General features: G+C 41.4%; 1 protein-coding gene across 2 annotated transcripts; it reads left to right on the top strand.

The window, feature by feature from the left end:
• The first annotated feature begins 1,114 nt into the window (after positions 1–1,114).
• Positions 1,115–22,126, top strand: LOC121296302 (cdc42 effector protein 4-like). Of its 2 annotated transcripts, none has more exons than XM_041221692.1 (2): positions 1,115–1,455; positions 17,472–22,126. In XM_041221692.1, the coding sequence occupies exon 2, from the start codon at positions 17,666–17,668 to the stop codon at positions 18,692–18,694; it is 1,029 nt and encodes a 342-aa protein (XP_041077626.1). In that variant the 5' UTR covers positions 1,115–1,455; positions 17,472–17,665; the 3' UTR covers positions 18,695–22,126. The 2 variants fall into 2 exon arrangements, with proteins under 2 accessions (XP_041077626.1, XP_041077627.1); XM_041221693.1 differs by lacking the exon at positions 1,115–1,455 and adding an exon at positions 12,947–13,178.
• Positions 22,127–24,988: the final 2,862 nt, after the last annotated feature.

Genomic DNA, 24,988 nt, shown 5'->3' with positions numbered 1-24,988 from the left:
CACCAAAGCTGGGAGAGAGTTCCAAAGAGTCGGACCCATAAAGCTAAACAAACTTTCTCCAAGTGTCGTGCACTTTTGCTTGGGGATAACAAGCAGGCCAGAGTCAGAGGACTTCAGCTTGCGTGTAGGGACATAGCGGGTCAGCAGGTTGAGGAGGTACTCGGGACCTGTGTGATGAAGGGCATTGTAGGTGAGCAGGAGAGTTGTGAACATAATCCTGAACGTTACAGGTAGCCAATGCAGCTGGGCAAGATAGGGGTGATGTGATCACGTTTTTTACATCTGGTAAGGATCCTGGCAGCAGCATTCTGGACTAGCTGCAGTCGATCTGTGGTGCTTGACGGGAGACCACCATACAGAGAGTTGCAGTAGTCGAGTCGAGAAGAGAAACGCATGATCTCCGCATCCAGGAGGGAAGGGTAGTACAGTGCATTCTAACTCATTGGAATGCATTGTACTTGTATGACTCCTTAACCTACAGTAATATTATATTGGCACACCGTGGCTGTACATTGTAATTTTTTTTTTAAAAGTAGTTTTTTTTTTCATTTTCCAGAATATATATTCACTGACTGACACAACACGTAAACATGGCTCTTACAACTAAATATATTTCCTCTGCAACAAGTAATAGCTCCACCTGTGGCATGTGAAGTGATTTTCTACTACTTGGCAGTCAAAGTAAATCGAACATCTGGAGAAATTCTATAGAAATCAGCAGTCACAGCTGCCAACTGGCATGCTGTCACAGGGCATCCGCTTGCACATTATGGGCTTGCACATTATGAATAATTCTTAGGGAACAAAATATTTTCATTCACAAAACAAAACACCTTTAGATAATCCTTTAAAATCCTTTAAAAAAACACCCTCTGCCCATTTCTTATCTCCAGTGCCCTGAGCAGAAATGTGAAATCCTCTGATCTGTAAACCCTGCGAGCCGTGCCCGTGGGGCGATCTAATTTTAGGCATGCGCATTGTGCCAGGGCATACAGATTTGACAGCGGCGTGAGCAAGGTTCGAGTTCTCATTCGACTTTTGGCGACTGTAGAAAATTGGTTTTGTCTCTTTAAATATATGCAAGTGGGTGGTGACTGTACTGCGGAGAGAGATAGGGTAGTATGAGTGAGCGAGTGTAGGGAGTGCGCCATCAACGCACAACAAACAAAGCACCCGGGCTATAACAAAAACTAGATCTGTTTATTCAGAAAAAGAAAACAACACATACGAAGTTACATTCCTGTTCATATTGAACCTGTGATATAATATATAAACACCAGTACAATCGAAATCAGCACGGGATGTACAAAGCTGTGAATTTAAACTTGGTGTTTTTTGGAGCCAGGAGTAACACGCCTTAGGGAACGGGGAAAGTATAACGAACTAAACAGCCCACTTCATTCGGTTAGCAGTCGGAGAAAGAAAAATCAGTCGGCTGAGTGCTTTGAACTGAGGGTGAGTTAGACTACGGGTTTAGGGCAACAGTTAATATAAATAAACACAGTGTTTCTGTTATACAGTAACTGTTACAATTCGATAACAATGGTACTTGTGAGCCAATGTTTATAATTCTTATTTGTATTTGTTTTGTGATTTTTATTTTAAACTTTCCATGTGTTATTTTGTGTGTGTTTATTTTAATATATCATTTGATTTAAAATATAACTTTTCAAAAGGTAAAATAAAGAGATTTGATGCAAGAGGTGTTTAGGAAGAGCGGGGTTCAGTTTACTAATGTTTTAGTTTTCTTTGTAAATGTGTTTTGGAAAGGTGAGGTTTTGTGCTCGCTTGTAGGCTGTGTGCTGCATTGCCTATGCGGTGCAGTACTTTGCACAGGGTGTGCCTGGACTATGGCCCGTCAGTTATAATTCCTTCACCCATTACAGATAATTACAAAAGCCTGCTTGCTTTGTAAAATAGACGCCACCTTTTTTTTGTATGTAGTTATTATTGATGTGTTGTTTATTTATCACACAACTGCATTCGATTTACGTCGCTTGTATTTTCGTACACAACAAAGGACGGCGACTGACAAAGCGCTTTGGTTGCTTTGAGTACGCTACGTATTGATGTAAGGAAAGTTCCTGACTGCGTGAATACCTGACCTTTGCTGAATTGTTTGCAGTTCTTTCATATCTGCTAATTGACGAGGGTAGTGTGTATGCCAACCTTGTTTGGTGCTGCCCGGCTGAATGTCGCAAGACTTCAGACAGACCAGATGGTCTCGTAAATTTAGCGATAAACAGTGCAATTTAAAAAGCAACACACATTTAAACAGATTGTGAACCAAAATCCATGAAACGCCACTTTTATATAAAAAGGAGTAGGACTGAGGAGAAAAAAATAATATAATTTACGTTGCGTTAATATTTCACGCCCCAAACAAATGTCCACAATTTACACAACGCAGCGCTGCTCTTCATGCAATCACAATTGGTTTTTTTATGTATCCAAAATTATCAGTTGGAGGTGCTTGCCTTGTCAGATGTCGTTTTCTCGGGGGACCGTTTGGCAACCTGAATTTTGGTTCTCGAAAAATTGCTGATCGAGTTAACTAAACTGCGTGTTCAGGTCTGGAGAGAGCGGCTCCGGGAGGTAGTTCCACACAAGCTCGATCAATTATTTTTAATGCGGGAGAAACAGTCTGACTAATAACCATTCTGACTTTTTCTCTGGAATCGTTATTGATCATAACAATTATTATTATGCCAAAGTCATGAAACCCCTGCAGGTTATTACTTTTGTATAGCCTTTTTAGCGTTTGGATTGGGGAAAAATACTGGGTCTGTATGCCAAGCTTTCTTGGCTCAGAACTTGAAGTACCCTGACTGACGACCCCGCCCACCAAAACCATTTTCCTTACAGTAAACCTCTTTGGTGTATTACTGTACATGCTGTTTGTAAATGTTAACTGAAGATTACAAATGTAAGAGAGGGCTGATGTTGATGGTGACCTCAGGTCAATGTCATTTGGGAGATATTTTTAACAGCAGCAGCCTCTCCTTCCCTCCCCTACCCTTAAAACCCTCTTGTAGCCTGCAGGGAGTCAGGGCCCTAGATTGGGAATCGCTAGCATGGTATGTCAAAGCAACTCTTAACTGGCTTTCTGACCTGAGGGTTTAGTGTGTGTCCCTGTAAAGATGATACATTCTTCTGTTCATCAAGACTAGCAATGCCCACTGCACAGGTAGGTTTGATAAACAGGCACCTTTATGCCTCATGGCTGCAGAATCCCTGGAACCCATCCTTTGGTCCCTCCCCCTATCAGGTTTTATTGCAATGCGATGAGGGTTATCTGTCTAACCTCTAAGATAAGGAGTCAGGAGTTTGAGCAGTCAGACCCCCAGTAAATAAATATTCTCTAACCTGCAGACTGTGGAGAAGCTTACTTATGCTGTGATAAGTGTAATTATCTCAGAGTAGATTTAGCACAGGCCTGACTTTTTCAAATTCCACCTGTTAGTAATTTTAGTAACAGACATAAGATAGTTCTGTAGAACTGGGTGCAGAACTAGTGTGAGTTTCTTGCCAGCACTGGCTTTATAACCAACATATATACAATATGAACAACAGCTGTGCGTCTGGGTGTCCCAAAAACAGAAACGTGACGATGTTTGGGAGCTAAAAGTTTGGCCAGATTAGGCAATTGCCTTGCCAATACTAGATGCATAGCCTCAATGTTACCACTTAAATGCCAGCTGCCGATCTTGGCATTTACCACTGTGTTAATTAGTAAGGGGATTAAGCTGCGATCACTTGAAAGCTGTCTGTCGCTGCAGGAAAGGTCCTGGTTAACCTTCGCTAACCCAGTCTCTGCACTTTCATGTTTGCTGGAATCACGGCATTCAAGTTGAAGAGATTATCCAATTCATTACCAATGTCAGTTTAGTTTAATTATAGGTTTCCCCCTTTAAACCATACGTGTTATTAGAGTTTCATTTGTCTGGGCTGTTTCTTCTTATAGACCACCGTTCTTTAATGGGGGTGTTCTGGGTATAACGACACCCAGGTCTGTCTGGCTGCAACACGCCCAACTTGTCAAGTGAGCTTCTACCTAAATATTTCTATTCACTATATAGTGTGTGTGTGTAATATACCCAATATAATATAATATAACAGTATTTTCATACTAGAAAACTTCAATAAAGAAGTTTATTCAGACTTCAGTAAAATAATCTGTTTAAACCGAATCGGGTTTACAGCAAGGCAACAATTTATGGGCAGCCCTGGAGTGTCAAAGGAGTTGAGTTAGTGCTGAGTGGTGGATGAGAGGCTTCTAAAGCTAATGGAGTGAAAGCAGTCATTTACAATCAGTGCTCTATAAGGGGTCTCTATGTGAATGGAGTAACTCATACAACTTGTTTTAATGCAGTGATTCTCAGCAGTCCAGGGGTTGGGGAGAGATAGTTTTATTAATTTAGCAACGGCCTGGGCTATTCACTTAAACTGGAATCTAACCGGGTCACTTGGGTTTGCTGTCCTGCTGTTCCTCATAATAGTTCCCCGGGGCTTCGTGCAGCTCTGAGAGTCCCCTACAGATCCATTCATATCCCTTCCTTTAGCACAGCTGTTCCATGGCAATCTCCCATCCATGAAACTGAACAGCCTGACCCTGCTGTCCATGATGGTAATGTATAGCAGCTGCAAGCAGAATTTGATTCTCTTACTTGGCTTGTGTAGCTTGTGAGATTTTCTGGAACAGTGATAGTGGGCAGTTTAGCACATAATGATCATTACTTTAAATATGCCAAACTACACCTTTGTTACTATATATCTTAACCTAATTTTTCCAGTACCATGCCAGTTTAAATTGCTGCATTCGCTGCCAACCCAAGCTGCCGTCCGCTGTCATGACCATGACTACTTGTCTTTTACTGCTGGGCAAACGGGGACTGCCTGCTGATGTCAAGGATGTTTTCAGAGGATTGGCCTCCACCCCAGTAAGATGTAGTTCCTGACCCATGTTTAAATGTTGCTAAAGCTGTGCCTTGTTCTTGAGTGTTTGTGAACATCTAATCTCGGCGTTTTCCTCTCCAGCAGTAAGACTGTGATTTTTGGATTCAGCATCTTGAACCGAGCATTGAGGTTACCCAGGCTCACACTGGCTTCGTGCCAAGTCAGACAGGTGGTCTTTTTTTTTTTTTTTTTTTGCTATATTCTTCTGTAGTATAGACAAACCAAACAGGTTATCAAAAAGCAGGCATGTGCTTTCAAAGGGATAGTTGCTTGGGCATTGCTTTGATTACCCACAATAAGCTGTGCATTAACTGTGGCCCTTATGTATATATATTTTTTTACCCAAGGTATTGCAGTGCAAATATGTATTCCAATTGTCTACATGTACATAGGTCTTGTTTGTTTTTGTGGAATGCGTGTAGCTGCTAGATTATGAGACAGTGAGTGAATGCTGATACATTTATTCGGGCCCTCTTGCAGAATTCAGCATGCCTGTTCTGGTGGGGTGTTTAGCCTGGAAGGGAGCAGGAATCTAGGTGCCAGATTACTTTTGATCTTACAAACACTAAGGATGACCTCATTCTCTGTGTGATCTTGCAGACGGTTACACTAGGGCTATTCATTTCATTACTGGGGACAGAACAAGTTGAGTGATCATTACTGTCCACATGTAGCAGCTTGAACAAGAGAAACGTACTTGAATTGATACACAATAAGCTTTCTTTAGAGCAATGTGCCAAAGAGGCGTGACTACAGTGCTGTTTTGATTTTGATCATGTCTTTTGATCGGTTCTGGTTTGTTTCTCATTTTGCAGACATGTTTATTACCCTCAATACCATAAGAAGTACTCCACCTTCTATACACTCAATTGCAGATTCAGTTCAAGGGGCATTATAAAAATGCTTTTTGTGGCTGTTTGTTTGATGGACTTAATTTTTTTTTGGTTTATTGGCAAACGGATCTAATGCAGGAGACGTCAAAAATGTTGGTGCCAGACATGAGGTTAATCTTCAGCTCTCCTGATTTGGTAAATAACTCAATTTTATGTTAAGAATAAATGAAGATAATTATTAAACCCATGATGATGAAAAGTAGCTACTTTTTAGGGGACAGTTAGCAGAGCTTGACATGGGCTACCAAGTTCCTTCTCTTTGTAGAACCTGGCAGTGGGCGTGCACCAGTTTTCCTACCTCTTGTAGAATTTTCCAGTAATCGCCCGGTGACAAAGAGTAACTCAGGAACCTCGTCAGAGCCTCCGGGCTATTGCCAAGAGCAATAATGAGTAATGTGTTGGCTGCTTAGCAATCAATAGCAGTTTCACATTAATTGGCTCCACTTAAGTCAGCACTGAAGTAGTCCCAATTCAGCAGTCCCTATTGTTCTCTTCATAATAGTTTTCATTCTGTATGGTTGGGAACAGGAGGTCCTGTAACAGTGTGCAAATAGGATGGTGAGCCACGTACACAAGATCTGTTATCTAACCAACCCGGGACGCAACATTAAGCACGTTCAGATTGTAGGAACTTCTGTATTCCTTTTTTTCAGCCTTTATACATACATAGGCTTTGACAAGCACCTCTGTTAACCAATCCTTTTATGTGCAGTGCTCTGAAAGTGTACCAACCTGACAATTCCCATACAGTACTGTGCTGTGCGCTATATAGATTTAAAGCTTATGAAGCTGTATTACAGGGTTTAGGGTACAGACGTGCTTATTCATAGTAATTCATAAAGCAACTTGCTGTAGTGACATAACTATTGCTACATATTCTAGCACTGAGTGTATTATAATTGTAGATGAACGAGTCAGACAGTAGTGATCTTCAATTCCTAATGAAAAGAAGAACCAAGTGGATGTGTCCTTTGTTTTAGTTTTTTTTAATTGAAATCCTTGTGTTATGCTTTTTACTACTGTAATCCATGAATTAGTCTTTAAAGAGGACACCGTATCTTGTATTTGTATGACTTGACTGTTCTGACGGAACCCAGATGGAATAATCTTTGCCTGTCTCTGTGTTTCCATTGTGTACGATGGGGTTTTTTTCTCTGGTCTTATTCAGTCTGTTCTGTAGCGTTGAACACTTGAATGAAGAAGAAAAACAGAAAATAAAACTGCTTTTTTTGTATTATTCCTTTGTAAAGGGAAGGGTGTTATTTTTTATTTTTATTTTTTTTTTTCTGGGAGGGAATGTTTTCAAAGAATCTTTTAAATATTCTCCCATGCTGCTGTAGAAAATAACCTCAGTGTGTCTAGTCTGTAAGTCTTGTTCTGTAATTTGAACAAGGCTGTTGACAGTTTCATATGCTGGGAGTAGAGGGTTCAGTGCAGAGTTACACTTCAGCATTCTCAGTTCATGTGAAGCATTTAAGTCGCTTGTCTGGGTTATAACAGACAGGAAGAACTTTGTGGTATGGGAGTGAGAATTAAAAAATAATAGAACAGGCATGATCAGACTTCCGTTAGGGTGTGAGTTACATTATAAATAAAATATTTTTGCTACTTTATATCATTACCCTGCAATTTATTCAGTAAAGTTCAGAATGTCCCATATGAAAGTTTCCCATTGTGAAAGCATGGTAAAGTATAGATAAGGATTGTAAAGAGTACGAGGCATGGCAAAGCATATTAACAAACATGGCAAACCCGGTAAACCTTTGCTAAATTCATAGTACAACTGTGGGGAAAAGCATGGTAAAACTGCACAAGTACCGTTGGAAACTTCTGTTTCATCTCAACGACAATTGAAATGAAGTCGAAGTTCTTGTGTAGTTTGGCATGTGTTACAGGGAGCACAGGTGTACTGTATGTTTGAGAAGAGCCACACTGTGTTTCTGTAGGAGGGGCAGGATGTGAAATGGTACTAAAAGACACACTGAGTTTATTTCCATAGTAAAGCCATGGTTATCAGGGGAATACTGCTTCTCTCCCTCCCAGCGCATCGTAATTGAAAAGTCAGTACTCCCTTTGCCTGGTCTCTCCTCCACAATCCCACAGTCCTTGCTGGCTTGCTGGCTGACCTTGTGGGTGCATGTGTGTGCTGGGCTTTTTGTATGAAAAGTGCTGTATTTGTTGAACCAAGGCTGCCGTCTGCAGTACCTTGATCTTACTAGTAGCACTCAGCCTTATTGCTGTACCCTGAGGCGGTTCTAGCAGTGAAACACTGGTTTGGTGAATTTTGAAAACAGTGTTGCTGTCAACTCAGCTTTTCTGATCCTGGATTTCTGTGAAGAACATTCAACACAACAGAGTTGTTTCAGACTGCGATTGTGCATTACAGTAGTGCCTCTAATGCTGTTGGCATTGTTTCCAGGGCTACAGTGAAAAACTGAATTCTGTAAACTGTGTCTGGTTTAGTGTGTCTTGTTTTGTGTGCACCAAGCATTGCTGAAAGCTGTACAGGAACTACTGTACTGCAATTAAGATGTAAATGTGAGGGTCTTGTCCTTTTCAAAAGCATGCATACAGTACATAGTTAATTCATTGCTTCACTCAGTATGAGTAGATATTTATATAATCTAGCCTGCTAAAATTAGTTGTCTTATTTAAGATAGTTTATACCCAGTAGATGTTATGTCACATTAAGATTAGCAGTAATGTTCATTATATTACATGTAGTTGCTGTGTGTAAAACCATGCTGATTTGAGCCCCTCCCGCTCTGTCCTTTTGTGTGGATATCACCTTGTATCTTCTAGAACCTTCAACACAATTCTGTGTATATTTTGAGATGGTAGCAGTGATTCATTTTCAATGGATACAACATGCCCTCTGTCTGGTTATTTTAAAAGGTTCGGTTGTATTCCAAGCAGCTTAGGTAATGAGTTCCATATTCCAGGAGCACAACGCTGCCGGAATGTCATTTCAGCTCCACTAAATCTCCTGCCTCTCTGTCTCTAACCATTTACATAAAATGTGCTTTATTTTTTATTTGATAGTTTTAGTTAAGTGCTCTTTCTGTGTGTGTGTGTGTGTGTGTGTGTGAGTGTTTTTAAAAAAGTTGCACTCCATTGGTTTACTACCAGGTTAGGTGTGTGTGTATAATATATACACACACACAGTGGCTCTCAAAAGTATTCACCCCCCTTGGACTTTTCCACATTTTATTTACAACATGGAATTAAAATGGATTTAATTAGGAGTTTTTGCCACTGATCAACACAAAAAAAGTCCATAATGTCAAAGTGAAAAATAAAATCTACAACTTGTTCTAAATTAATTACAAATACAAAACAGAAAATAATTGATTGCATAAGTATTCAGCCCCTTGAGTCAATATTTGGTAGAGGCACATTTGGCAGCAATTACAGCCATGAGTCTATTTAGTCTCTACCAGCTTTGCACATCTGGACACTGCAATTTTTGCCCATTCTTCTTTGCAAAATTGCTCAAGCTCCGCCAGATTGGATGGGGACCTTTGGTGAACAGCAATTTTCAACTCTTTCCACATATTCTCAATTGGATTGAGGTCTGGACTTTGACTGGGCCACTCCAGGACATTGACCTTTTTGTTTTTAAGCCACTCCAGTGTGGCTTTGGCTGTATGTTTGGGGTCATTGCCCTGCTGGAAGGTGAATCTTCTCCCAAGTCCCAGGTCTCTTGCAGACTTCAGCAGGTTTTCCTCCAGGATTTCTCTGTGCTTTGCTGCGTCCATTTTGCCCTCTATCTTCACAAGCTTTGTAGGCCCTGACGCAGGGAAGCATCCCCATAGCATGATGCTGCCACCACCGTGCTTCATGGTAGGGATGGTGTTCTCAGGAATGTGTGGTGTTAGGCTTGTACCAAACATAGAGCTTAGCGTTGAGGCCGAAAAGCTCTGTTTTGGTCTCACCAGACCATAGAATCATCTTCCACTTGGTCTCAGTCTCCCACATGCATTCTGGAAAACTCTAGCCGAGATTTGATGTGAGTTTTTTTCAACAATGGCTTTCTTTTTGCCACTCTCCCATAAAGGCCAGTTTCCTGAAGCACCCAGACTGTTATTGCCATATGCATAGTGTCTCCCAGCTCAGCCTTGGAAGACTGTAACTCCTTTAGAGTTGCCATAGGCCTCTTGGTGGCCTCCCTGACTAGTGTCCTTCTCACCCGGATACTCAGTTTTTGAGGACGGCCTGTTCTAGACAGATTCACAGTTGTGCCAGATTCTCTCCATTTCTTAATAATGGACTTTACTGTGCTCTGGGGGATATTCAGTGCCTTGGAAATGTTCTTGTATCCTACCCCTGATTGGTGCTTTTGAAGAACCTTGTTCCGGATTTGCTTTGAATGTTCATTTGCCTTCATGATGTAGTTTTTGTTAGGAAATGTACTAACCAACTGTGGGATCTCCCAGTGACAGGTGTATTTAACCTGAAATCATGTGAAACACCTTAATTGCACACAGGTGGACTCCATTCAACTAATTATGTGACTTCTAAAGACAATTGGTTGCACCAGAGCTTATTTAGGTGTGTCACAGCAAAGGGGGTGAATACTTATGCAATCAATTATTTTCTGTTTTATATTTGTAATTAATTTAGAACAATTTGTAGATTTTATTTTTCACTTTCACATTCTGGACTTTTTTGTGTTGATCAGTGGCAAAAACTCCTAATTAAATCCATTTTGATTCCATGTTCTAACACAATAAAATGTGGAAAAGTGTAAGGGGGGTGAATACTTTTGAGAGCCACTGTGTGTGTGTGTGTGTGTATGTATGTATGTATATATATATATATATATATATATATATATATATATATATATATATATATATATATATATATTTTACTCTGACACATAAATGCCTGTTCTTGCTATACTAAAAGCAACATTGTGAGATTTCAAATAGGAAGCAGGTGTTCATATTTCAGAGTCCCATGACTGAGTGAATGGCAAGGTGTGTTGGAGACCATTCTTCAAAATGTGACTGGACCTCTTTTCTACCAGTGTTATCACTGTTGTAACATCTTCTGATGGAATCTCAAATCTTTTCTCCCATTTGGTGATTAGTACATTGAGATTGAAAGCGCCGTTCACACTTGCACTCGCATTTGCGCTGTGATCAGAATACAGCCCTAAGAGTTTTAGTTTACAGACAGTAAGAGTTTAAGATGTTTGTGTTAATAAAACGTTTTTTTAAAACATGCTTTTCCTTGAGAAACTAAATAAAATAGGCAGTAAATGAAAAAATGATTTCAATCAATCATTTTTAAAAAAAATAATCAAGTGATCGAAATCACGATTTAAATCTGCCAACCCTGCTCAAGAAACAGCCCTAATATCTTGGTATGTACAGCAGGAGATGTGATTTGGTTTGTGTACAGGCAGCGCGTCTCCCTGGCAACGTTACTGCCTCACTGCTTGGGCCTGTGCCTTGGGTTGGAGCGGTGAAAGGTTATGGCAGGGACAAGGATCCACATGTCTGAGCTGAGGTCTGTTCAAATTGGTGCAAATTGGTTAAACCTGCTAAGGATTAACTTTTGTCTCGTGGCAGCCGGCTTGTTGCTACCTGTACTTGGGAGTTCTGGAAGCCTTGTGCTCTTTTTTTTTTTGTTTTAATGGAGTGTGGTTTGGTATTGTGCCGACACTGGCATGGCCGTTTCGGTTGGCGGTTTTAAGCCTTAAACAGACAGACTGCAACTTGTAATATTGTTTTAGACTGGCGTCAGAGAAGGAGGCCCCTGGGGCTCAGTTTGTATGTTTTTTAACCTTTAATGTGTTTCTGTGTGACACACATGTCTATTGTGTAACGTGTGCCAGCTGGAGTGATATTCACTATGTCGGAGCAGTCGGTTTTATCTTACACTTTCTTAATGACAGGGTCCCAAAACTATGTGATTACTATACTTGTTCTCTTCCCTATAATCACACATTTTAAATTTAGAGTTGTTGTATGAGATTCCACTTAGAAAAAAAAAACAAAATGTTGCAAACCTTTCACTGGAGCAGAAGTTTTGGGGCTGAGGTGATCAGTCTTTGAGTCAAAGCTGTGTTTTTTTTTTCTTAAGCATATTCCTGGATTTCCAGTGGTGTAAAATGCTGTTAAGTTTATAAAAACCCCAGCTTTTGGCTTAAGGTTGATCAGATCAACCCCTTAGTGAATCTGTGGCGTTCTATTTTAGCTTGATTGGAATAAGTCCTTACTGTAGCTCCTGACTAACCCTCTGTGGGAGACCTAGACACAAGCAGGGGGGCTGGAATTAAAACGAAATCCAGTGAGGAATTTGGGAGCAACTCCTTCAAACAGGTGTTGATTGATTTAACCCTTTATCATCCCGTTCCCTTTTGTGCTTTTCATTGGCTTTACATCCTAAGTTGCTCAATTGTTTACATACTGGGAAGATAACGTGAAGCAAGGGCAATCAGTCCTACTTGACAGACCCCTTGTCCCACAGGACAACCTTACTGAACAATGTGCTTTGATGCAAAGCAGAAAAAGTGAAGTGATTAGCTCAGTTACATAAAAAATATATATTTTTATAGTGTAAAATATTTAATGCACCCCTAATAACTCAGCAAAGTACTGTGTTAAGTATTAAATACACAAAATGGTACTCCAAGCATTCATAGTAGTATCACCTGTTGAAATGTGAATGTAGAATTTATAACTGGATAGATTATTTTTACAATGTAGAATTCTGAATGCCTGACGTTATCATATAAACTCAGTGACACCCAGAAGGGTAGTTTTACTGCCTTGATCAATAAACATGTTTTTGGCCTCTCTGCCATTCTTTTGGGATGTGACTTTGAACAGACTTTGTCTTTGATTAGGTTTTAAGATAGGATTAACATAATATAGTGTTTTTCACAAGAGCCTTTTCAGTAACCTTTAATCAAGCCACTTCAGTACTTGTTTTTTCAATGGCATGCAGACAGCCGTTACCTTCTCCCAGGTAATCAACAGCGTGGGCATGGTCTCATTTGCATAACTGTGAATAAAAAGGCTTCTGTGAGCAGAGCAATCTCATTTCCTGCTGTCCTGAGGTTCAGTACAAATCAAGAGCTGCTGAACAAAGTAATATAGAGTGTCTCCACATTGAAACGGTTACAGTTTAACAGTAAGTCGTGTGCTATATCGTGCTGCATCTCCACGCTGCTTGCCAGGGTTTTTAGCTTGGCAGGAATTGGAATACAGTAACTAGTTCTAAAAGTAAACAGAGGATTCCATGCCAGCCTGAGTGAAAGCAGCTGGAGGGTCACATTCAGCTTGGTCTTTGTGGGCAAGTGCAAGCAAAGCAAAGGTGAGTCATTGCTTTCTTCTCTTTGTATTGGAAAAGGCTTCTGTAGTGATCCTTAATATGTTTAATTCTAGGGCAAGCGATTGGTCTTGTACTTGTTTCAAGTCTTCCGTTATAAAACTTTTGGAATGGGAGAAGGTATTTTTCACTTTATTGGAGAAACACTGTTACTTCGGCAGGATTGAAAGGTTAATTCTTTAAGAGATAACACTAACAGTGACTATAAGGGCTCAACGGATATTTATAGAGAAACTGGCTGCCTTGCAACATATAGACTTGCACAGTAAGGTTACACCGGACCTGTAGACAGGGCTGCTTAAAATGGAATAGCTGACAGCACACCACATGACTCGGGCTTAGGAAAATGTTTGTACAGATTTACAGTAAAATAATAATCTTTGCAGTTCTTGGCTTTGTATTTAAACCAGTGCTGATAAAATACTTGCATAAATCTATGATAAAGTTGATGGCATTATTCAAGAAGTAATGCACAACACAGCAGCATGTTCCTTGTGCATTTGGGGGGGGGGGGGTACTGTTTGACAAATAAAGTGGTATTAACAACAATCTACTGTATGGTACAGTAGTAGTACATTATTAAAACTGTTTGTTGGCCCTTAGGGACCCCCTCCAAGGTATTAAAATGTGAAGCACCCCTTTTATTGCAGAGAGCCACTATCAGTATTTCCTGTCAATTTTAAAGAAGTAGCCAAACTGTACAGTAATGAAATATTGAACACCATCATAAAACCCAAAGTGCTTCTCTGCATCATTAAGAGGAGCTTCCCTTGCAGCCAGAACCATACACATAACCACAGCAGGGCTTGTTGGCAGTCCAAAGCCTTGTTTTCCATTTCACATTCATCATGACCAATTGGGGCTGTTAAAGAGACAGGGCTGTGTGGATTATTAATGATGGTTTGCTGTGAGCGATCAGGCTGGCAGGATGCTGTTATCAGTGTCTGCATTAAGAAGTCTGTCTGAGGACAGGGCTTGGGTATCCCAGAACTTGATTTGTGCTTGTAGCTGACACAGTCTGGAATAGTTTCCTGCATTCAGTTGAAAGCTATATAATAAATTATGGCAGTCTCAAGTCAGTTAAGTCCATAGCAAGACCTAAATGTACAGTGGTGGAAAAATACTAGACAGGTTAGTGTTTCGTTTGTTAAATTGCGTGCTTTGGAATAGCTGTAATTTTCATGCTTGTTCCTGGGGAATCCATTCTGTACTGTGGCACTTGGCAAGACTATAAGAACTGGGTCATACTGTCATTCTAGCCAATTCATCCATTTTACTTATGCTGGATTTCAAGCTGAACATGCATAACACACTGTTGCAAATCAGTCTAAATAACGATCAGAGCCTTAGCGCACCAATGTTATGAAAATCAAATCTTTTGTACGTGATAAGGTGATCATTAATGTTGCATTATTTTGTTATGAGGCAAAACTTGAGTTTAATGAATTGGTGGCACATGTTTATTGTTGCAGTGGGTTATTAACCTTGGTTCAAGTAGACCAGCATTACTCATTTAAAGGGGCCTGTAGTTATTGTGAAAACATGTCAGGTACACAATAGGCTGAAAAATAAGTATTTTATGACAGCGGTTTTAGTTTCACAATGTGCATTTCAAAAAGAAAGCCATGCCTGCCGTCCCCTGGGACCCTCTTGAGAAGGAGCCTGTGTCATGATTGATACAAATGAGTGTTAAACAATTGCTGTATGAGTTTTCAGCATTGTGCATGCTTGATGTGTTACAGCCTATTCATTTCCCATTTCTAACCAGCTCTGCTGCTTTGCTCCTGTGCAGTGGGTGTTGGCTGGAAAGGTGTCCAATCAGGTGTCGCAGAGCAGTGTGATTGACAGGACAAGCTCTTGATTACACAATATAAAGAGTGGGTGGGTGGTTTAAAGTCATAATGATGTGGTAAACTGCAATATTTACATGTGTGAAAGCTTCAGGCCGGAAACCTGAACTGTGAGGCAGGGACGAGAGAGAGAGAGAGAGCAAAGAGAAAGAGAGAAAGAAAGAAAAGGCTTTGTATTGTGTTTCCAAAGTCTGCGGCACTCAGGAAAGGCTATTTGTGCAAAGCAATGTGATAGATTAGGTCTGGGTTACTATGGAGACTTAAGCAGGTAGAGGGGAGGGAGGGAGGGGGGAAAGAAGCGTGGTGGTTTTAGAGCTCAGGAATTGCACGCAAGTCATCCAAACTATGATCTTATCGTTTACTGTTGTTGTGAAACTGTATTTCGTCTGCGTTCTGAACAAATCTTTTATGCCAGAAATGTGACTAATGAGGTTTGGTAATAACAAGACTATTTGTTTTGAGATGAGACAGATTGATAATTCCTTTTTCAAGGGGGGTGGCTGTACACAGTAGAGTCTGGCAGGGATTGAAGTTGAGAGGATAAACCAGTGTAGTAGTGGTAGTTTAGTTTAGTTTCGGCAGAATTCTGACCTGTGAGTAATGATGAGCTCTTTGTTATTAAATAGCACGCCAGAATCTCTTTGTCCAGTTGATTTTCAGATTTAAACAATGGCGTGTTTTGAAGTCTTGTGATGTCAATGCAGGATCATCATCAATAGTCCATCCAGCATAATTCAACATGTCCTGCCATTCGGATGACCTCGGATCCAGTGCCACAATCATTTTAAAGGTTCCCGACTTAAAAACCTGGCCTGGCCAGCATGTGTCTGCTTCCACGAATTCCATAGCTTGGAATGCTCAGAATAGTCTAATTTTAGATCGGACCCTTGCTTGCATGGTGTTGTTTTATGTGTCTAGTTTTAAAGAACATCTGTTTTGAAAAACAAGACTTTAGCTATTTTCTTAGCACTAAGTAAGTTTAAAGAATACATAATTAGTGTAATAGTTAGCTCACTGGTCCACAGATTTGTATACTACTAAAGCAGGCCACAGTTTTCAATGGTATTCTCTTTCCTGAACTGCTATAGAGGTCTTCAGTTTCGACTGCAGTTAACACCCGTATATCCTGCATGCAGTTCTGCAGTGTTGAATGAAAATGACTTTTTATAGACAGGAAGAGAGGTAGAGGAGGTGGGACACAGACGCAAGCAGAGACAAATGAAAGACGGACAATTCCACAGAGACAGACAGGCCCATCTTTAAGAAACGACCATGCAGCGAGCAGACGAGGCTGGAAGCCAGCCGCCTGGCTGTCTGTTCGCTCTACTGTGACGGCAGGGTACGCTTGAAGGGCGTTTCCTCTTCAAACAGCGACGCTGTGCTAATCCTGACAGGCGGGGCCACTGAATGACACAGATGAGGGACGTACTGCACTCCTCTCTGAGGAAACCAGAGTCAGAAAATTCAAACGTGCTTGACCGTAGGGCGTGGCTAGTCGTGGTGTTGTGGGAAACCAGTAAGCAATTTTTTTTTTAAATTCCATTCTGCTTCGCTCTTTGAAATACTTTGGAATACTGCAAGTCATTTTCCAGTTTTACAAGACTGGAGTGTGTGTTTTGTTATTAGATGAAATAAACCTTCAGTTCCAGGAACACAAAATAGCTTTTGTTTCAGTCTCTGGGTGGTCTGTGTTTTGAACTCGGATCCAGTCTGGTAGGTGTAACCAGTAACCCAGTAATCATCTGGGCTCCTGCAAAGAGGGGATCTAAAGAGGATTAGGATGACTACTTGAGTGGTTTTACAAGGGAGGGGGGGGGTCTCTCCTTTACTTTCTCTTATCCTATCTGCTTGTCATTTTTTAGTAAATGAACCGTTTTTGGCGAACTGCCTGGGAAATTTCCTGAAATCAAAGTGCAGGACAGCCAGTGCATTCTTCACATGGCTTCTCAGGATACCCCACACTTTCTCCATCTTTCTCGTGCCCATGTATACTCTTTCCTTTTCTTCCCTTTTTTCACTCTTGCAGAGAGGAACATCATTTGATGTTTGGAATGCCCACAAAAGGCAGGGAAAAGTTTTAATGTATATTCTTTAACACTGTTAACTATGCAGGGGTCAGATTAGAAGTGTTGCTTCGTGATGATTAGACCCAGGGGCTTGATGGGAAGGCTGTGTGGTCTAATCACAGTTCCTGTTCCTGGGTGTCATCACCTGTAAACTTGGGCAGTATTTCTCAGGAAGATGTTCTTTCTCTTTTCTCCTGTGCTGTCCTTGTACTGTATCTGAAGATTGTGCTTTTTCAGTTTAACACATACTTGAATTGCACACGGGCCCCTGTTCAGCACATGTATTATTACTGCATAAGCATGCAGGGGCTGCATTATTTTTGTTCACTAAAACTTTAATACTTATTTTCTTTGTTTTGCAGAGTTGAAGAATGGAAACCAGAATGCCTAATCCAACAGCCTGTGTTCAGCGTCTAACAGGACTGCGATGGATGTGATGCGAGAATATCTGGAAGTACTTGTACCGCTGCTAGTCTTTGGTTACTGACTGACTTGTTTTTCTGTACGTTTATTATAATAGATATAATATATATTGAAATCCACTGAAAGCTTCAAGATGCCGATCTTAAAGCAGCTGGTTTCGAACACCTCCCAGTCAAAGCGTCGTTCCCGGGCCGACCTGACTGCGGGGATGATCAGCGCTCCCCTGGGCGATTTCCGCCACACCATGCACGTGGGGCGAGGGGGGGATGAGTTTGGGGACACCTCGTTCCTTAGCACCCGCTCCGGAGAGCCCCCGCGGCAAACAGAGGACCAGCTGCCATCACCTCAGCAAACGCCCCACCCTCCCAGCTCCAAACCAGGGTTCTTGGCCCGTACGTTCAGACACAGCAAGAGATCCTCATCCGTGACGCGGGTAGACAAACGTGAGAACACTCTGGCACCAGCCAGCAGCTCCCCTGCCTTTGTGAAAGCCGCAGTGTCCCTCCCGCATCTCAACAACGACGGGGAGGCAGGGCAAGGGGGTGGCAGCCTCAGCCGTGTTCGCAAAAGCCTCTCCTCCAGCCCTCTCAAGAAGCTGCCGTCCTATGAGAAGCCTGCCAACGGTGCGGCAGCCTCCAAGCCGTGCGAGCAGGAGATCCAAGATGAGCGAGACTTCGGGGAGCTCACAGATCTGCCCCCTGCGTCGCTCCCCCGAGCGGGAGGAGGGATGAAGCACGCCGAATCCATCATGTCCTTCCACATCGACCTGGGCCCATCCATGCTGGGCGATATCCTGAGCGTCATGGATAATAAGGCCTGGGACGAGGACGATCTAGGGTTCGAGGAAGGGAAGAGCAGTGAGGGGAGGGGGTCGCCAGCTCCCGCCACCCTGGAGCAGCTCCCAGCAAAACCTGTCTTGCTTTCAGACAGCGAGAACCACACTGCCCCCTTCAGTCCAGAGGCTAGGCTGCGGCTCCCTCGCCAGCATCTGGACCACTGCTCTGTGTCCAGCTCTGGGTTTGCAGCTCTGGAGGAAAAGCCTCCCATTGGGGAGTTCCAAGCGCGGGGGGAGACGGACAGTGCCAAGTTCAGCTCCCCACAAGGGGAGGAAGGCAAGGATTTATCATTCGTGGATGAGGATGACGACGAAATAACAGTATAAACAAACCAAAAAAAATGTAGTTTTATTAAATGAATGAATTAATTCAAAAAAATGTTTAATCCAACACCTGAAAAGTCAGTTTGGTGTTTTAGGACTGGACTTTCAAAGAGAAGAACCGTACAGCAATATTGTCTCCTGGATTGGTTATTCTGTAGGATTCTGGGAAGCTGATATTTAACCTTTGCTGGAAGGGAAAGCTCTCCTTCAAACTTTAACATAAGATAGAACGTTTTTCTGTATTTTTAATTAAACCAGTTGTAATTTGAATCCACCAGTAAGAAACTAGTTTAACTGCAGTGAAAAAAAAGGAATTTGGTTCATATTTTAGATCTTTGCAGTAGCAAGTTTATTATAGAAATCTAAATCAGGGGTTTCCGTTATGGAAAAACTAGCTGCAGCTGATCTGTATGAAGATTGCAGGTAAGAAGGTACAGAAGAAAAGAGCCACGTGGTTAAACTGCATACAATGCTGTATGTAGTTCCAGCATAGGACCTGCAATATGATCTGTGGTAATTCAAAAATACCGTTTAAGGACATGAAGGATGACACTAATGATGCAAAAATTACAAAGCTTAAATTAGCAGTTCACTGAATAGAAATGCACATTGTAAAGATTTGCAAAGTCAGGTCCAAAATTATGTACATTTATTAACAAAATGGCAATGAACAGGACTGAGTGCAGCAGTGCCCTGCTCGGAATGTGCAAAACTGACAGTTCAGTCACTCGTGCGCCTTTCTGCAGCGATACTGAAAACCTGTTCCAGAACAGCTCTGGAAAGACTAGGTTTGTCTGCTCGGATTTAAGGAACGATGGAAGTAGCCCACAGCATAGGCAGCAGCTCCGTGCATCTGGTCCAGTTCAGTTAATGGTCTTGCTGGAGGGAAAACTGTGATGGAAATCCAGACTGAATCACATTGCAACCATATGTCAGGCTAAGGGTATTGCACATACCAGATTCAGATATTAAAATCATTAACACGGTGCACATTATATCCCCTGTGGGTCCACAGGCCACAGATGTGGTCATTTCACTCATGTTAATTCAGCATACAAAAGAAAAAAAAAAAAAGCACGATTTGAAGGAGATGCATTTTGTGGATCGATATTTATGTAGAGATTAGCATGTCATCATTCTGCTGCACACTAGCTCTGTTAATTGCATTGAAATATCCATCTCAGGGATGGAAATAAGACTCCTGTTGCAGAGCAGTTTCACCAATGCCAGGTTTTAATAGGAGCTTGATTAGTGTGTAGGTAACAAGCTCAGGTGAGTCATCCTGAACTCAGGAGTTGATCAAACTGCTGTGGTGGGAGTCTTATTTCTATCCCTGCGGCTAAAAACCTCACTGAATTGGTCCTAATAAACTGTGGTACTGAAAGCCAGCGTCCCTCCTTCCTATTGAATAAAACCTAGTAGGGAAAAGAACTTGCTAATCCTTTAACAGATGCTGTATATTTCCCTTCAGTTTTGAGAGATTACAGCAACCAAGGACCGTTTTGAGAATAAAATAATGCTGGTATAGAAATGATTTACAGTAGCATTTGTTCTTTCCTTGTCTTACTGAACAGTTTTCCATGTATTATTATTATTATTATTATTATTATTATTATTATTATTATTATTATTATTATTATTATTAGAGAACCCATAGAGAGTTAATGTGGAATAAGAACTTGTATTGGTTACTCCTCTGAAAAAGGAGACTGGTAGAGGAGGAGAATAATGCTGCTTCTGGGAAATGTAGTCTTTATCACAAGGACCAGCCATACATGGGCCAGCTATTGCCTACAGGCTGAACAGAGTGGGAATATCGGGATGGAGAGTGGAAGACGTCATGTTTGTTTTGTTATTTTGGGGGGAGAGAGTGAATTGGTGCAGAGCTGAGATTTGAATCCAGGACATCTTGTTGACAAGAACGAAGACACTAAATTGAAAGGTACTGTCGTTCAGACTGTCGACCAATCACAGTGCAGAGGAGTAGCGAAGGACGAACTGCTTTTTTTTTTCAAGTAGGGGAGAACAAAACAACCACCAACTTGTGAAACGCTAACTTTTTTGTACGTGTAAAAAAAGAAAAGACTGTGGAACACGCAGTTTTATTGTTTTTTGTATTTCAGCTGAAAACGACACTACTAATAGAAAAAGAAAGTACTTCTATCTTATTAATCTGCAGCGCGGCCTTTCCTTGAAGCCGGAAAGTTTAGAAAAAAATCATACTGTGTAAGACAAATCTGGGTCCTGTTGTGTTTGAGAAAGAAAAGCGGAGGCCATTGAAGGTTCTTATAAAAATGTGCACCATTTATTTTCAAAATGGAATAAATAACTAATTATGCTTATTGTCTATAAACAACATTAAACTATGAATGGTGCATGTTTTACTGTGAAGTACAAGCAATGAACACTAGCATAAGAACGTGCTACACTCCCTTCAGCTGACAAATTGATATGTTCAACATCGTGGCGCAATTAAAAAATGACTAATTAAAAACCATGTCTAAATCCTGCAGTGGGAGTGATTTAAACGTTGTATTTATTGCCCTTTTGTGCCCCATTGCCTTCAGACGGATGATAATGATAAAAGCAATAAATCAATAATAATAATAAAGTATTAAAGGGTTAATTAAGAACGACCATTCAAGTCTCATGAGTTTATTTTTCTTTCAAAACAAATAGAAAAAATGAAAAATAAACCCTGGCATTTGAACTCCAGTGTAACTGTCCACCATGCTTGGCTTGAAAGAATCCCTGTGCATTGGAAATGTAGCATGATAAAAATGATGATCTGGAATACATGCACCGCTCAATAACCCTCTCTTTGTACCAGGCTGGTGCTACTGTTGACGATGAATGGATTCTCTGTCTGTGTCAGAACGATTTGTGAAAAAAAGAAAAGAATATGCAGATGTGGTTTGGACCTTTCAACTGAAACCACATCATTGGCAACTTGTTGTTTTTTCTTTTTTAAATGTCTGTAAGCGATAAACAGCGTGAACCCGACATGCAGAAATGGGTCTGGGTAGAGGGTGGGCACGTTGGTGCAGCCAGCCTACAGTACACTGGGAACCTGTTTGAGGTAAAACTACAGGAAACCAAATCAAGTCAGCCAAAATGTAGACTAATGCCTTCATCAGCGTCAAGAGACGACAGCATTTGTTATAGTTTTCCATTACAATGTATGATTGAGTTTTGGAAGTTAATGTGGATGGGGGAAAAAAGCCCTCTCCTGGATAATGAACAAGAAGTATATTTGTGAGGAAAATAATAATAATAAAAAATGTTCTGCCTTAATCTACTTTTAAGTAGTGATGTTAATGTCGAGTATACCACGTTATATGTAGGTTTCGCTGTTCTTCTCCTCTCGATACTGACTTCCTCTGTTCCTGTATGAAATAATGTCTATTTTTCAATAAAAGAAAACTGGGAATCTGCCTTCTGCTGTCTTGTACAACTCTTCATTGGGAATGTTGGTCTTGTAGTTCAAGGAGTGATAATCCAGGCTTTAAAAGCACCTTCTTGCCTTCATTAACTTAACAGCTTACTTGCAATGATCTTCCTTTCCTTTAGCTGGTTTCATTTTTATGTGAAACCTGTTTTATCCTGCAGCAAAACTGAAGATCCACTCCCTGTGTTAGGATCCCACCTGACGTCAACTACAGTCCCGTGAGCAGCAAAGGAAGTTTACAGGCTCCACTGTTCTTTGCAGAGCTCGGCGATATTACGACGATGCAAGATCTTTTAAACCCCTTGTAGCTGTTATTTCACTCTGGATCTGCTCCTCATTCCTGAGGCCACATGGTTCAATGTTCTCCCCTCTGGAGGGACAGCCAACTGATTCCTTTGTGGAAAGCCGGGCCATGCCTAAATAAAATGACATCTCCATTCTAGCTGTCCTCTAAAGAAACAGACTCTTGCTACAATATTTAATTGCCTTGGGGCACTGTACCGTCGTAGAATCCACTTTCTATAGAACTTGCACTCGAGTTAAATGGACAAAGGTGTGGAGGGGAGATCCATCATCTAAGCACATGCTGATCGGTTTATCTCAGGGCTGATTAACCAGAGTAAGTATAAAGATGGGATCTCCAATCAGCCAGGGATGTGAGTCTGGGCCCATGTGACCAGGAATTAGCCAGCTAAGTTAATTAATAAAAGGTCTGTTGTACACCTTGCTGTCTCTTAGTTTTAGACCTCATATCTTCAGCCACTGGCCAACAGTGCCCCCCACCCCCTTAACCCAGTCACATGGCCACACTGCTCCCCTCCAGTCCCTTAGCCCGATCACATAGCCATAGGTTTCTACTTAAACAAGATTAGTGGGAGCACTAAAATGGGTATCTAGGGAGTATTAAAAGTTGCTTTTGTTCAAGGGGAATGTTCAGTTAGTTGGTTCTGCTTTTGGTTGCTTCAAACACACAATTTCCGAGGCCAGAATTCACAATTTCTCCTTTGGCTCCTCTCTACATGGCCTTTCAGTTTCTCAGTTTTAACCACATGGGAAAGATTTGAGCACTGACCACACTTAGCCAAGGTCTCCAGGCTCAGCGAGATGTGATTATTTCAGCCCGAGGGAAGTGAACACACATGGAAGGTCACTTGGAGGTCAGACATGTGACAGGTAGCCCTGGTCTGTTTTACCTTTTGGAATGGGGGCATATCTACAACTAAATACACGATATGTAGCTGTAAGCTGAAGTTTTGTTCATACGGTTTCGCTGAAGCCGGCGGAGGTAAACAGTTCAACACTTCCTCTGAAAGCGATGTGCTGTCCAGCACAGAGAGCACTGGAGAGGTGGACTGCCCTGCAGTGAGCCTAAAGAGACTCAAAGCGGAAATCCATGTCTTGGTAGCTAATTACCCTGTAAGCTAATTTAAGACGGATAGGTTGATAACAACAAATATAACAATGTTAAAAGGCAAGTCATTTAAGATGACTGCATAGCCTTTCTAAGAGCTTAATGACAAATAGGCATGGCAACAGTTTATATATATATATATATAGATAGATAGATAGATAGATAGATAGATATACACAGTAATATATTTGCACTCCAGCCTCCAAACTTGTCCACCCTGTGGGAGTTATTTAGAGTGGAGGGGCTATGCAATATTCAATATACAACGCTCTGTGGGTTTAAGATGCTATTGTCCAGCTTGGCGTTAATAAATGCTAATCCAATGCACCATGAGCACAGGAGGCAGGCCTGGGACACAGTGGTATCACTGGGGCCAGAGAGGGGACCATTGTGTTTCCACTGCTAAAAACAACAGCAGCTGTTGAAGAGAAGCCAGTATACAATACACCAACACATGAGCGCTGCTTGGGATCCAGTCCTTCAGCACAATAACATACGGCTTGCATTGTAAAACCTGAAGAGTATCTCGTAGCAATCTAGCCAGCCAAAGCTCGAGATGTTTAAACAAACCACAATGAACAAATATTCATGGAATAAAGTGAATTACACATAATGATGTTATATATATTATAGATTATGAAACCTTGGTTAACGGGATTTTGCACTTACTAGGATCTTGAACACATGAAACCTCAGTTCTGTGCTGACCATTTAAGCCTCTTACTTGCTTGAGATGATACTGGCTCTGATGGCTTCAGCTGCAGCAGTGCCTGTGAACTAATGATCTTCCAGTATCGCCGCCTCCCTGCTACCCCTCCCTCAAACACCAGTGTCCTCCTGACTGGGCTCCCTCTCTCAGTCACAGATGGGCACCAGGCTCTGACTGTTATCTAGTTTCAGATGGCAGGCCCCTCAGCACAATGTTTGCTGCAGGCAATGCTGCGCCACACAGCTGCTAAGAGCTGGGTCGTGTTGCACTGCCCTGGGCAAAACAAACAGTTGTTCAAGTGGACTGCAACTTCAACAAGATAACAACAATCATTCAGCTGGCTACTTGACTATCTCTCCTTCTCTCTGTCATATCTATCTGTGTGTGTATGTCAAAGCAGTCAAACAACCTATACATGAATATACAGGGTTTGAAAAAAAAAACTGCAATAATGGGGATTTGCTCATGTAATGCATATTTATTCTTTAAAGAATTCCAATCAGGACTTCCAGCATCCAAAAGTGATGAGTCCAGGAATTTCAATTCGGAAACAAATCTTCCTAAAATGCAATATCTAGACCAAGCCATTCCCATAGCCTGGATTATTCCTGTAAATTACATTAGCGTGATCAATGATTGGTGACACGGTGTGCGAGGCCAGCCAGGAGCTATTAGTGCAGTTAAAGAGTGCTCTGTCTGCAGAAAGAAAGCCATGCTTTATCGTCATCT

Source organism: Polyodon spathula, chromosome 21, assembly GCF_017654505.1.
Source record: "Polyodon spathula isolate WHYD16114869_AA chromosome 21, ASM1765450v1, whole genome shotgun sequence".
Taxonomy (NCBI): Eukaryota; Metazoa; Chordata; class Actinopteri; order Acipenseriformes; family Polyodontidae; genus Polyodon; species Polyodon spathula.
The sequence above is the reverse complement of the archived record's forward strand: the minus strand, read 5'-3'. Positions and strand labels throughout refer to the sequence as shown.